This window comes from Halichoeres trimaculatus, unplaced genomic scaffold, assembly GCF_033239565.1.
Source record: "Halichoeres trimaculatus isolate MK-OKI-2021-1 unplaced genomic scaffold, fHalTri1.1 fHalTri1_scaffold_23, whole genome shotgun sequence".
Taxonomy (NCBI): domain Eukaryota; kingdom Metazoa; phylum Chordata; class Actinopteri; order Labriformes; family Labridae; genus Halichoeres; species Halichoeres trimaculatus.
In genome coordinates this window covers 14,178,165-14,192,381 of record NW_027437201.1, presented here as the reverse complement: position 1 = coordinate 14,192,381, position 14,217 = coordinate 14,178,165, and the positions used below count along the sequence as shown (strand labels likewise).

General features: G+C 40.5%; 1 protein-coding gene across 1 annotated transcript; it reads left to right on the top strand.

Annotated features, from left to right (window-relative positions):
- Positions 1-10,297: 10,297 nt before the first annotated feature.
- Positions 10,298-13,173, top strand: LOC141785465 (ectonucleotide pyrophosphatase/phosphodiesterase family member 7-like). The gene is made up of 6 exons (XM_074663795.1): positions 10,298-10,556; positions 11,369-11,514; positions 11,628-12,260; positions 12,552-12,798; positions 12,907-13,024; positions 13,116-13,173. The coding sequence occupies exons 1-6, from the start codon at positions 10,298-10,300 to the stop codon at positions 13,171-13,173; spliced, it is 1,461 nt and encodes a 486-aa protein (XP_074519896.1).
- Positions 13,174-14,217: the final 1,044 nt, after the last annotated feature.

Genomic DNA, 14,217 nt, shown 5'->3' with positions numbered 1-14,217 from the left:
CTACAGACACATTCACGCAGTTCAAGAGGAGCAGGATTCCTGAGAGTGTCTGGACACAGTTTGATCTTTCTCTCAGATCAATGTCAGGAGATTGCAGAGGAGACGTGAGGCTCACATCTCCACTCAATACCAAGGCTAGACCAAGTGGCTTTGTGTGTGTGTGTGTGTGTGTGTGTGTGTGTGTGTGTGTGTGTGTGTGTGTGTGTGTGTGTGTGTGTGTGTGTGTGTGTGTGTGTGTGTGTGTGTGTGTGTGTGTGTGTAAAAAGGAGTCCAAGAAAAAGCAAAAAAGCAGGACAATAAAGGGTTAAAGTGTGTATTCTCTGAGCAATGAGGCAGCTTCTGGACACAGCAAATAATGGGGAAAAAAATGAGCAATGGAAAAAATGCAAGATGCCACATTACTGTAAGTAGGTTAAAAGGTACGGTTGCCCCAAAGTACGAAACACAATATAAAAAAAATAAAACTGTTGGCACCTGAATTGCATCAACAAATAACCAAACACAATAAGGAAAAGAGGTTTCTGCTTCTGTGTTTCTCTTTTGTTTTTTTGTTTTTGTGCATTCTTTTTCATGGGCTCTCTTTCGGTTCTGTTTTTTTTTTAAATTATTATTCTATTTTTGTATTTTTGTTTTTTGTTTGTTTGTTGGTTTGGGTTTCATTTATTTTTCTGGGAAAAAGACAAAACACTTAATGCATGTACATATCACAACACAGTGCCCTTTTACAGAAAAATGTGGGGGATTTTTTTGCACTTTTTTTTTTGGAGTGTTGCATTTTCTTAATCTTTTTTGTATTTTCTTTATTTTTGCCAACTCTTTATTTTTGTGTTTTTCCTCCTCTTTCTTCTCTTGCATTTTCCCTTTTTTGTTTGTTTTGTTGTTGGTTTTTGTTGGCTTATTTGTCTGGGTTTTTGTTTTTGTTTTCTGTTGTTCCTGATTGTTGCATGCCTTCTTGTGGTTAGTTCTTTGTTTTGTTTTTTACATTTTCTTTTCACTTGTTTCTTTTTCACTTTTTTAATAATGAATTTGCTTTTTTGCTTATTGTGATCTCTTCTTGTTGTCATATTGTCTTCTATGGTATGGTTTGCACTTCAGGGCCACGGTTAAAAAGCCATAGCTGGAATTTTGGACTTGGATGAACTTTCCATTTATGATAGACTGTTGTCAACCAGACACGTGATAGTGTTTTAGGATAAAGGTCTGTGCTCCTCATGGTAATACAATATCTTATTTTTAGTCATTGAATACATCATCAACACAAAGTGCATTAAGTAATAAAATCAAAAGCAGAAAAACAATTAGTAAGGTGAAGTAAACAAAGTATTTGATGCCAGAAATGTGACGGATTAAAGCAAAGTCTCATGAATATAGAAAATCTGCTCAGAGCCAGAGTTAACACTTGATTATAAGGATTGTAAATAAACAGGTAAACAGTGAGGTGCAGATCCAAATCCGTAAACATAATGCCAGAAATGTAAAGAGATTAACCTCCCATGCATCTCACATCTTTGCTTTCAGAAAGCGATGCAAATATCTAAGTAAATCCTTCTGACTCCACACGTTTTTATAATCAACTAGGAGAAACTGGTGCACATTTTTCCTCTCTTACAGCTTATGAATCCTTTCAAACACCAACATTTCTGAACATGCAGAGCACTGGGACAAACCTGACCCATCACATTGGGAGTAAAGTGGTTTAAAGAGAAGTGTTTACTCTGTGTGGTCTGCTCTCTTCTCTTACTGGTTGGTCGTTTAAGCAGAGCGAGAACGTACAAAGGACTGAGTGAAACGCTGAAAAACTCCTCAGGATATGTGTTGATCCCCTGACTCTTTCTAAACGTGAGCATACTGTCAAATCCTTTAGGCTCTTCCCAGCCGTGGATTTTCCCACAGCTTTCTGGGAAACTGTGTTCTGAGGAAGCTTTTTAAGCTCCGCTGATCAAGCCTGCCAAGGGACAGCCATCAATCTATCTGAACCAACCTATTATTCATTACAGCATCCACGGCCGAAGGGATTTGACTTTTCTATTAAACTAGCAGACCAGTAGGGAGAAACTTGACCCTCTAGGAGCTTCACTCATTCTCTCTTTGACACACACACACACACACAGCTGTCAGCTCAGCCTCCCTCATACTGCGGTGTGTAGGCTGGCTGCTGCTTATAAATGAAATGAGACTTAACCATGTGTTGGCCCCTCATCAATCTGGCCGTGCTGGCCTGATGCTTGGTCCTGATTCATGAACAGACACCTTTACAACAGGCCATCCACAGCTGCCTCTCTCTATGACTGAGGACTATCAATCTCGCACACATGTTCACACACCCAAATCCTCTCCTGTTCTCACACAATGTCGTGTAAATAGCTGCCCTTCATCTTTCAACATGTTTGAATACAAGAAGTCATGCACATCTACTGTTTACAATCTTCAGTCATAACTTGTCATTCATAGATATTAAAGGGACTCAGTAAGACCTCTTTGGTTTGTATTCAGTTGCATGAAAATACCAAAGGACTTTCACCCCAGGACAGAAATTAGTCCCAGCTCTCGTGTTTGTTCCAATCTTAACCATGTAGTTCTTGCAGTAAATGTTAAGCAAACAAAAATGTTTCAGGGTTTTCCAACAGGAAGAAAACCCTTGGGTCTGAATGAGACAAAAAAAAAACACTGTCGGGTGTGTTGACTTGAAGAGAATCAGGCGATGGTTGGATGAACCTTACAGGCCCCCTATCCTGATGACAGGTTTTGATTCCAGTATAAAACATAAATTTTTAATTCATTTGTTTTTCAGAAAGAGGAAATGAAAGTGGACAGGGCAGGATTTAAGTCAGAGTACGGAGCAACGTGGGGTACGATCTGTAGGTCAGGCTTGGACCCAGGACCGACTGCTTGAGGGCTAGCCCAATGGTTGCATGACTCAGTCAATACAACACCAGCGCTCTAATTCCCTGTTTTGTTTTGCTTTATTTTTATGAATACGTGTGCAGCAATATTGGTACAAATGTGATTGTTGAGGAAAAGTAAATTAAAGGGTGACCCAGAAAAATTCAGGATGAAATGTTTCATGGTTTATTGAATAATAATTTTTATAGGTATAAATTAGATGTGTTTAAATGACTTTTCTCCATTTCTTCATTTCAACATCAATCTCTTGATCCTTCCGGTTTTCAGTCCTGAGATTTTGCGTTTCCCTCCCGAGCCCCCCTTGCGATCCAAACTCCTGGTGTTTACAAACTTCTTTCTGTTGAAGCCAACATAATTCCACAGAGTCTTGACATTGATTTCAGAGGTCAGACTCCTCTTTGCCACCCAGAAGAAACTTGCAGAGATTCCCATTTGAAATGTACGGCTCCTTTTCAAGTTCAACTTTTATATGTTGCTTCAGATACTTAGATCTAAGACTCTGATTTCCTTTTGGGTAGCAGCAAAGGAACTAATGTCATAAACAAATGCTTCTATGTGTAATGAAATGTACCGACTTGAAATGTACTCAAGGTTATTTTATACCTGAGTGAAAAAAAAAATATTTATATCTAAATTTATCATGTAATAAAACATTAAGTATTTTATCCTGTAATGTATTTTATATGTATATATATATATATATATATATATATATATATATATATATATATATATATATATAGAGAGAGAGAGAGAGAGAGAGAGAGAGAGAGAGAGAGAGAGAGAGAGAGAGAGAGACATATACAGATATATATATAAATATATAGATAGATATATAAGAAACAACAAAAAATATCAACTTGAGAGAGCTACACATACGCATAAAAACTGCACATTGCAGAATGAAGTCACGCATGTTCAGTCAAAACTCCTTTTTTTCCTTCTAGAGTCCCTTAAACATAAACTTTACAGTAATAATAATGTTTGCACGCCAAAGTTGTATAAAGGTGCAAAGTCTGACAGTCCAACTGTTTACTTGTTAGAGAAAATCTACCCACACAGTCTGCCTGTGAAACAGTGACGAGGTATTAATGCTTACCTACACTGTCATATTCTGAAAACCACTTATCTGCTGTATCTGACAGGATGCAGTAAGAAAGGGTTGCAATTAGCGGTTCGTATTTCTGCGTGCAATTAGACGGCACTGGTTGAATGTACATGTCAAGGTGTCTCCTCTGACGGCAGCAGCTTTTCTTAAGTTTTCAGTGTTTACATCCCCTCTGACTGCTGTTTCTATAAATAAAGTAATAACAGTATTATTTCCATTCCTCACTAATGAGCAGAAGAAGCAGCACATGAGACAGAAGCAAATGATAATTATAATCTGAAGCAGCCTCACACTTCTGACAAATGTGCTGTTGCAGGTACTTTTTCTCCACTATGATTTATAACTGGGTGTGAGTGTGTGTGAGAGTGCGCAGATGGCATCGTGAAAGAAGGATTTGTTTGCACAGAGCAACTGATTATGATGTTTCTCTAATAAGGTTTGGAAGTTTTTGTTGTTGTCACCGAGTATTTTGCTCACAAATGGTTTCGCTCTGTTGCACACACGCTGCATGACGGCACAAAGTCTCCCATTAGCTGATTCCAAATGAACAAGCGGAGTTTTCATATCAGGTGGAGGACGTTTGTAAAGTGATGAACCAGCGTCAGCTATTGTAAAACTTAACTTTTAGAAAGAAGAAAGACACTTGTTCTGAAGTTGCGGCTGCACTTCTGCTGTGACAAGAGGAGACGCTTGGACGAAAGTGTCTGCTACATAAAATTGTAGAAATGTTGAAATGTATACAGGGGAGGTGTGAAACAAGCTTTTTAACAGGCAATTAGCTTTAAAGAGAAAGCCATCCCTTGAGACTATGACTTTAAGTGAGAAAAGAGTCAATTTAGTGAAGAAATTCTGCAAAAGTATGACAAAAACAGAAGATATTCTTAATGTCTTTGTTCTTTGTGGTTTTGTAAGAAGCTGGAGCAGTATTTTTCTCTGGTTTTGTAACACTTTTCTTATCCTCAGACCACTCAGAGCCCTTTTACACTTGCGTTGTGAAACTTCACACTTAAAATGAGCATGCTTAAAGGTCAGTTCACACAAAAAAAAAAAATGAGCTGGAGCATGTTCCTAGTTCAACGTTTGAAATTCAAAGTCCACAAAAAGAATCAGTTCAGAGCGTTTTCATCAGTTTACAGACAGATTCAGGGATCTCTACAACTCGTGAGTATGCAGAGTTTTGAAAATCTGTATGTTTAGCCAGTCCACTGTTTTTTCCTGCTGGCTATCTTGCTCTTAATGTAAAAACGGTTTGTTTGTATCACAATCAATCAAAACCCTGGACACAAAGAGTAATACTCCATCCAGAGGACAAAAGTTCAAAATCTGTTGAATCAAAAACAAAGTCGATACAAACTCAGTACACACAGCCTGAAGACTTGAGGCAAGATTCAGAGAACTGGTCAAACTCCAGAAACTAACAAGAGAAATGAATACTGGAACACTGACTCCAAAGGTACCAGATGATCTGGCACCGACGTAAGGAAGGCTGAGACTTGACACACTTGGAGACAATGAGACACATGAAAGTTAGAAGTGCAGGAAGCTACATTTCTGAGACAGTCAAAACAGAAAGATAACACATTAGGTTAGAAAAATAAAGGTTGTTTTTCTGTGTCTTAACAATCAGTTTTGTTTTCCTTTCATCCCTAAAATGAACTCACAATGAAAATAGAAAAATCTGACTTGATTTCACTTGCTAACACTCAAAGTTCAGAGTTGAGCTGGGAGAAATTTTTGATGAATGGAGAGGATTTTATCGAAGGTGAACTTGTGCTGCAGCAGCTCTGGTAGCTCAGCGAGGTCGGCGCTGTGGCCCAGCTGCAAGGACTGAACTGGTAACACACACTATCTTCAAAAACAATCATCTGCGTCTGATGGGACAGGATGGCCTGTGATTGGATGAGAAGAGGAGGAACATACAGGGGTGTTTGGAGGTCTTGAATAATGTGTGTGTGAGTGTGTGTTTGCATGTGTCCTGTTGGGCATCATGACAGCTCCATTTTCCAGACATGTTATTAGGATGCAGGCAGAGATTAGCATAAACACACTGCATTTCCCATGTACAGCGTCGTCAGGGGCGCTGACAACACAGAGCACAAATCACTGACCCCACATCTAACCCCCAACAGGAGAGGAGGGGATGGAAAGGAAGAAAAATGTGATAAAGAAAGTAATGATACGAGGACAATAAAGGGGAAAAGGGGGGAGAAAGTAAAGGATAAGATAAAAAAAAAGAAAGGAGACAGGGATGGAGGAGAGGAAACAGGAGTGAGGAGACGAATGTGGGAAGGAGCAGTGATTGAGAGCAGAGGAGAGGAGAGGATTAGGTGTGTGTCATCATGGAGTGATCACACGCAGCCCTCATCCATCACAGACCCATCAGGAGGGAAGCCCTGCTGTCTGATCGTTCATGCCACTGCCAGTGGTTCAGAGACTCGAAGACACAAAGACTCAGGGAGAAAGAGAAAGAAACATCAAGAAAAGACAAATCTGAAACTGAAAATCTAACAAAAAATCATCTAAAACTCAAAACCATCTGCTCTGGTTGCAGAATCGTTCCATTCCTGCAGAAGATTGTGAGTGTACATGAGGGTTAACTGTGCACAAGTATGTGTGTGTATCTGTATGTGTGTGTGTGAGACAGTCTGGTCTATATGTCTAGGCATGTAGCCAGCCCTCTAGAATCAATGGCGCCATCTATACTCACAAAACTGCACACACAACTCCTCTTTTTCAGTAATGGGCCGACGGGGCTGCAGATCTGACATGCAGAGCGAATGACTGAAGTGTTTTCCAGAGCAGCAGAGCTGACCTCTGGCTCTTTGTGTTTATATGTGAGATGACATGACAGTTTACAGGTTTTAATTTAAGGAACATTACAAACAGGAAGAGGAACATTTACAAACGACGACAAAGATCTGACAATAAATTAAAATCCAGCTGCAGCTGTTTGAACGAGAAATGTTGGAATGAGTGTTTGTTTGTATGCTGTGATATGTGTGTGTGTGTGTGTGTGTGTGTGTGTGTGTGTGTGTGTGTGTGTGTGTGTGTGTGTGTGTGTGTGTAAGACTGCTGGAGTGGATGTAGATGAGTTTTCTCAGCGCTGTAGGGGAATGGGCTGCGGTTGGCTGGCCTGACTGCAGACCGCTCTGTAGAAAAGAATGACTTTTTAACTTACCCATACATCACTGTCAGCACAGCACAGACTAGGGCGACAGTGCTGCAGCTGCATGCACCTACACACACACACACACAGACGCAAACACACACATATACCAGCACACGCTCTCTCTCCGTGCTCCCTGCTCACTCCACAAACTCAATCCCATGTTTACAGACATGCAAACACACAGCTCAGCAGAGCCAGCCTGTACAGGGGTCCTTAAAGCTAAACACACACTAAAACACAGGAAGCACATGAAGAGATGGAAAAGTAATGCAGTGTGTGTGTGTTGTGGTATTTGGACATATTGTGGCATGATTTGTGAAGTGTAACTTGTTTTTTTTACTAGTATTTTGTTATGTTGAGGACATTTTCAGGCATTTTTTCCGTATTTGGCTCTGATGCACAGATATACGGCATTAAACACAGATGTGTTGTGATCCACATCTTCTGCACATTAATCAAGCTCATCTTTGAGACCTCAACCTGCACATGTCACCCAGCTGTTAATCTCACTTCACTGGCTTCCAGTGGCAGTTTGAGTCAAATTCAAAGCTCTTCTTCTGGCTTACAAAACATTGACAAGAACAGCTCCTTCCTACCTGGGGTACCTACCTACCTACCTCTTCCAGGTCTACACTCCTTCCCACCCACTACGCTCTGCTTGTGAGAGACACCTGGTGCTCCCTGCCCAGCGCGGCTCCAAATCTCTAGCCAGACTCTTCTCCTTTGTTGTGCCTAAATGGTGGAATGAATTACCTAGCTCTGTACGATCCACAGAGTCCCTTTCTACTTTAAGAGATATCCAGGGACTCATTTGTTCAGTGAACACTTCAGCACTTAAGGTGACCCTTCTCCTCTTTGTCCTCGGGGGTAGAATGAGTCAGAAGGTCTAAGACCCAGCTCCTATTATTTAATTACTGAATGCTGTTGAAGGTTGAAGTATATTGTTGCAGCAATTGATTGTGGTTAGTTGGCTATATTATTCTACATTATTTAAAAAAGAAGAAGAAGAAGAAATATCCTGCACTTAATGGCAGCACCTGCTGCCAAACCAAGTAACTTATAGCACTTTGTCCCACTAACTAGATTTTCCCTTCCGTCTAAATTTTTGCTTGTGTTGCACGTCACTTTGGACAAAAGCATCTGCTTAATAAAACTGCAGAACTGCAGAACAGCTGATGTGCAGCTTGTCTATGTGTACCCATGCAGCAGGGGGCGACAGAGGGCCTGGGAATGGATGAGCGCTGCAGATGCAAAAATCACTTAACTACAAGTCTCCCCCAAAAAACACTAAGTTGTGCTTTTCGTCAAGGAATATCATTCAGAAAACTGTAGGAGAAACTGTGAGAGCTGCAGAAAGTGCAGGACCTGAAACTTTACTGATTAAAACCTGAAAATGTTCATCTCCTCAAATTGCAAGGAAGAGGACTTTTTCAGGATTCTGCCTCTCCGTGATGGAAAAGTGTCAACCCCTTACTTCTGCATGAACATTCAAAGGTATCTTCACACCTGTTTTCTTGCAGCTGAACAGCTTATTTCTCCAGTTCACATCACAACTACAGCTTTTAACCCCAGTAGCTTCTCATGAGCCATTGGATTCACAATAGATGGGCAGAGCTCCTACTGTTCATTGTATCTGTTGCCCAATATCCTAAGAGAGAGTGCCAACTGAGTAAATACTGTCCAAGCAGAGTAAAGGACAAGTTGAAGTGATAATTATTTAAAGAAGAAGGGATCAGTTTACCTCATACAGAGAGAGTAAGCGCGGAGTCTTCTTCAGCACATAAACCTCCTCAGTAATAACCGGGTCAGTCACAGGCCATCCCCATCGATTCCTCTCTTTGAGTCTCCGTCAGTCCCAACAGACGAAACCTTACAACGAACCCCCATCCACCGTCTCCTCATGCATATGGATGGGATTGTTTCCTGTTGCATGAACGCCAACTGTGATCTCTTTTCCAAGATTACACACCAGCCTTGAACCGGGCTGGCCTCGGGGTAGAGACAGAGGAGGAATGAACGCTCTCTCTGTCAGTGTGTGATGGACAGCTGTGGAGGAAGAGAAGGAGAGACATTTACATCTTTTAATGAAGAGCCCCTCAGGTGTTCGTGTTTTAGACAGGAACTGAAAGGATTAAACAAAGACTGAGGTTGTGTCAGATTGAATCGTATATCTGGGGAGCTCAGTGTTGTGTCAGATCATATACAACTCTGACAGAGTCCTGACACACTGAGCTCCTGTCTTTCTCTGTTCCTCCTTTATTTATCTGTTACTAACTTTAAATCTTCATGTCTCTTCAAAGCATTTGGCTGTAAATTTCTCTGTGAGTTGCTGAGCTCCTTTGGAGGCAGTTTTTTCTTGCCTCTTTAACTTTCTAAAAGCTGCAAAGTGTTTTCCTCGTGGTGGATCAAGATAAGATATCCTCATCTCAGAATCTTATCTGAATATTTCTAAATGATAAGGCAAAGAGATGATACAGATGTTTTTGTGATCTGACTTGAGATTAGGAAAAAAAATGAAGTTTTGGAAAATATATAAAAAATATGATTAAATTATTTAATATGATTTTTTTTTAGGTTTAGCTTTGTTCACCAAGTTACTATGTTTTGTTTAGTATGAAAACCCCTTCAGATGATTTCTTAATGCTCCAAGCAGCTTGAGCAATAGTCTTATTATACACATAATAAAGCTTTATAATTTGCAGATAATCATAAGGCCTTGGTGATGCTTTGGCAGTTGCACTGACCCTCTGTTATACACTGAAGTAATAAACCTCCAGGACAGAGTTGTGTAAGATTTCTCGTTTAATGTCTTTATGAGGCGATAAGATAAGATGCTGCATTGCCTCTCGCTGTGTGCACAGATAAAGTGGAGTGTAATCTCAGCCTCTCTGCGTAAATCTGCCTCTGTCTCAGTCAGATTTGCCTCAGATCAGCTGATGTGCAGAGCTCAGATGAAAAAGAGCCATCATATTTATTCTTTTGCTTAAAACTGCTCTGTGTGTGGGCAGATCATCTGAGATAAGTTCAGGGCTGCAGATAACCTGAGGATCACTTCTCAGACTGTTAGTCGGCACTGTCAGAAGTCAGGAGTTCAGTCTGGGGGTAAGTTATCTGCCATGCTGCTGCTCGGCCTCGCTGTCCTCTGCCTCATCGGCGTCTCTCCCTGTGCTGCTGCACCACCACGGGGAACGACAAGATCCACCTCCACCAAGAATAAGCTGCTGCTCATCTCCTTCGATGGTTTCCGCTGGGACTACGACCAAGATGTGGACACTCCACACCTGGATAAAATGGCCCAGGACGGAGTGAAGGCAAAATATGTCACTCCACCGTTCCTCACTATCACCAGCCCTACACACTTCACGCTGCTCACAGGTACTTTGGGAATATTTGCTTCAGGTTTGCTCTGAAAATACAGGGTGAAAATGTGACAGGGTACATAAAATGGAGAAGAAAAGTGTTCAGTTTCAGGCAGGGAAAGAGTTACTATGCAAGTTAACAAGTAACTGCATTAAAAGATGGAGAGAGGCTTGATAATAGAAGGTAATTGTTCCTTCGATAAGAACAAAGCAAGAAAATAGCCTTATCTATGCTGAATGCAAAGTACGGATAGAAACAGACAAACTTATCAGTGGGGATCTTACAACACATTCTGAAACATTAATGCTTGTGCAAGATTTCAAGGATAAAAATCAGCATAAAAATGTAAAAATCTGCAGGAAAATAGTGTATGCAGAGAGCAAAAGCAGGCAGTAACCAGAAAATTGTTTAGTTATTTGGTTGCATAAACAGATATTTTCATGCAAGTGTAGAAAACAGTTTGATACAGATTAGAAATGTAGATTTAAGGAACATAGCCACTCCACAATCTAACCATCTAACCGTTCAACAAACAAGTATTTTGAAAGTTAAGGGCCTGAGTCCACATTTCTTGCAATGCAATTTCCAAGTGCTTCCTTCCGCACTTCTTTTCTGAATGACTGTTATGTCTGTTTTGAATGCCTCATTTTTTTTGTTTCATTATTTCATAAAACTCACAAACAAAATGTGAAAATGGCTGATAGACATTATTTGCAGAGTGAAGCAGCAGTCTAATGTTGTGAGCTTTTGTTTTCTTCCAGAACAAAAATGCTTTCAGTAGACACAGGCCTTAACTCATTCTGAGGCTTTTTCTTCTCTTTCATCAGGACGATACATCGAGAATCATGGCGTCATCCACAACATGTGGTTCAACACGACCACTCAGGAAAAGAAGCAGTACTACATGACTCAGTTTGTAGATTCTTATTGGGACAACGGCAGTTTACCAATCTGGATAACAGCTCAGAGACAGGTTTGTTCAGAGATTTTGTCTGCTGTACAAGTCCTAAAAGAGGCTAAGAAGAAGGTTTTAAGAATCAGCTCAGGGAAACTCCAAAGTCCTGTTTTTGTTTTCTGTTCCTCCAGGGTCTGAAGGCTGGCTCTCTACATTTCCCCGGCACGGCAGCCACTTACAAAAACGAGATTGTAAGAGTTCGGCAAGTGGAGCCTAGATTCTATGATCATTCCAACGAGACAGCGTGGAGGCTGAACGTCGACAAGGTGATTGGAGATTGGTTCTACAAACAGGGCCTGAACTTTGTCTCTTTGTACTTTGGGGAACCAGATTCTACAGGGCATAAATATGGACCAAACTCCCCAGAGCGCCGGGAGATGGTCAAGCAAGTGGACCGTACAGTAGGCTACATCCGTGAGCAGATCCAGGCTTATGGCCTCACTGACAAGCTCAATGTCATTATCACTGCTGATCATGGGATGACCACAGTCCTGCGGGGCGAAGGCGTGAATGAGATCATCCTCTCTAAAATCCCAGGCTTCAGCTTCAGGGATATCAAGTTTCACCTGGTGGATTATGGTCCAACGGGGATGCTGCTCCCTAAAGAGGGGAAGCTGGAGACGGTGTACCAGGCTCTGAAAGGAGCCCACCCTCATCTTCATGTGTATAAGAAGGAGGAAATGCCAGAGAGACTGCACTACAGCAAACACCCTCGACTCCTGCCTATCATCCTCTTCGCTGATACTGGATATGTGATCAATGGGGTGAGTATCCCACATTTCAGGATTTCAATGAATTTCAGCAAAGCTAAAATGGGAAATTAAATTTTACTACTCAAATAAAAAAGTTTTGAAGAAGTATTGGCAACCTCCTGCCACAGTTTGGTCCACACTTCTGTTTTTAAGGGTTGAGTCAAGGGTTATCATACCATGCAGGAACTTAGTAATAATAATGAAAAAATGGCTTATATTTTGTGAAAATTTTGCTTTTTTTAAGATTGTTTGGTCGTGCAATCCTAAGCAAACCTAACTTGCTTTTCATCTCTCCATTTGTAGTTCTTCCCAGTGCAGTTCAACAAAGGAGAGCACGGCTTCGACAACCAAGAAATTGACATGAAGCCTTTTTTCAGGGCAGTGGGTCCTGATTTCCAGAAAAACCTGCTGTTTGAGCCCTTTGAGACAGTAAATGTGTACCCACTGATGTGCCACCTCATAGGAATAACACCTGAAGTCAACGATGGACACTTGGACGTAACCAAAGGCATGCTGGTCGCCAAAACAAACCCAGAGGAAGACAACAACAGTAAGAAGAGCCAATCTCACATTTTCCCACAGCGTGACTTTTGGTTCATTACACCCACGTCTTGAACTCCATGCTAACATCTCTGCTGCTGTCTTTCTGCAGATTCAGAAAAAGGAAACATGTCACCGGTGGTCGTGGCTCTGGCAGCAGTAAGCGGGTTCCTGATGCTCGTGTTCATCGTGACCGTTTCTCACGCTGGGTTTACAAGGAGCAGAAAAGAAAAAAGGTAAAATGCAGTAAAAATGTGATTTCCTTCAGTTACTCTGCCCCTTATTTCTATAATCTCACTGACTCCGCCTCTCTGACTTTCTCCTCAGCCACAAATCCAAACACACTGCTTCTGAAAAGGAGGACGAAACACAAACCAGCTTTTAGGATGACACGGATGTTTGTATATTTCCCAAACTAGAGGCTATTTCTGTATTTAGTAACTTTGTGTTTTGATAATTTATGGATGTATTTGAATATTTTAAAAGTTTCTTATAAATGACAAGTGAGTGTACAACCTGTTTTATTTCAGCTGTAAAATAAAATCATTTGATCCAAATACGGCTTCATCCTTTCAGTTTCCTTTTATATCATCTTTACCCAAAATGTCCAGCAACAAGTCAAAACAGAGTAAAGGCAGTTTGATTTTTTATACCCTGAAAAATCACCACAAAATCAATCTTATAACACCTACATAGGACTAAGTTAGACTCCTTGCAGTACTTTTTCCTTATATTTTAGTTTTCTCTTCCAAATATGTGCACATAACTTAACAAAAATTTGACATCAAGTATGTAACAAGAAAAGTACATTATTGTAAACTGGGAATATAAAATTGCTTCCAAGCGAGACAAATTTGAAAAAAATTAAATGTGAAATTAAAAACAAGCTTATCAACCTGTCTTCATGTTTCTGACTCTTATTCCTCAAGCAGGAAGTTGTTTTCTCCACAAATACACTTTTTTAACTATTTCCAATGGCGATGCAACATTTCACTTAAAGCTATTCATTTCTTTCTTATGTTAATCAGCAGGATTTCTGTTGCCAGAACTTGCAGAGGAAACAGATCTCTGCATCCAAATGTGAAAGGGGCGATATGCTTGGTTGTGTTTGTAAAGTTTCTATCAGGTTGTGTGAAGCTGAGCATGAAGTTAGACTGTATCCAATGTGTCTTTCAGTCTGCAGGTATATTTTCTATACTTGTAATTTTGAAGAGATGAGACATGTCTGCAAGGACTACGTTATTCTACCTACAGCAGAGAAGCACACTTTTAACTTTTATTCACTCATAATTGCAGACACCTAAACTTTTTATGAGATGCACCTTATAAGTTTCATAATTTTGGAAAATATGATTCTGTTTTACTTTCCTTTTTTTAACATGAATATTTCAAGGAGCTGAAAGGAAGCTTCCTCTCTGTAGTTCATCTG

Bases quoted from the DNA above. Each gene is read 5' to 3' on its own strand.
- LOC141785465 (XM_074663795.1), top strand. From the start codon at position 10,298: ATGCTGCTGCTCGGCCTCGCTGTCCTCTGCCTCATCGGCGTCTCTCCC. The intron at 12,799-12,906 runs GTAAGAAGAGCC...CTGCAGATTCAG, and splicing joins CCCAGAGGAAGACAACAACA to AAAAAGGAAACATGTCACCG. The intron at 13,025-13,115 runs GTAAAATGCAGT...CTTTCTCCTCAG, and splicing joins AGGAGCAGAAAAGAAAAAAG to CCACAAATCCAAACACACTG.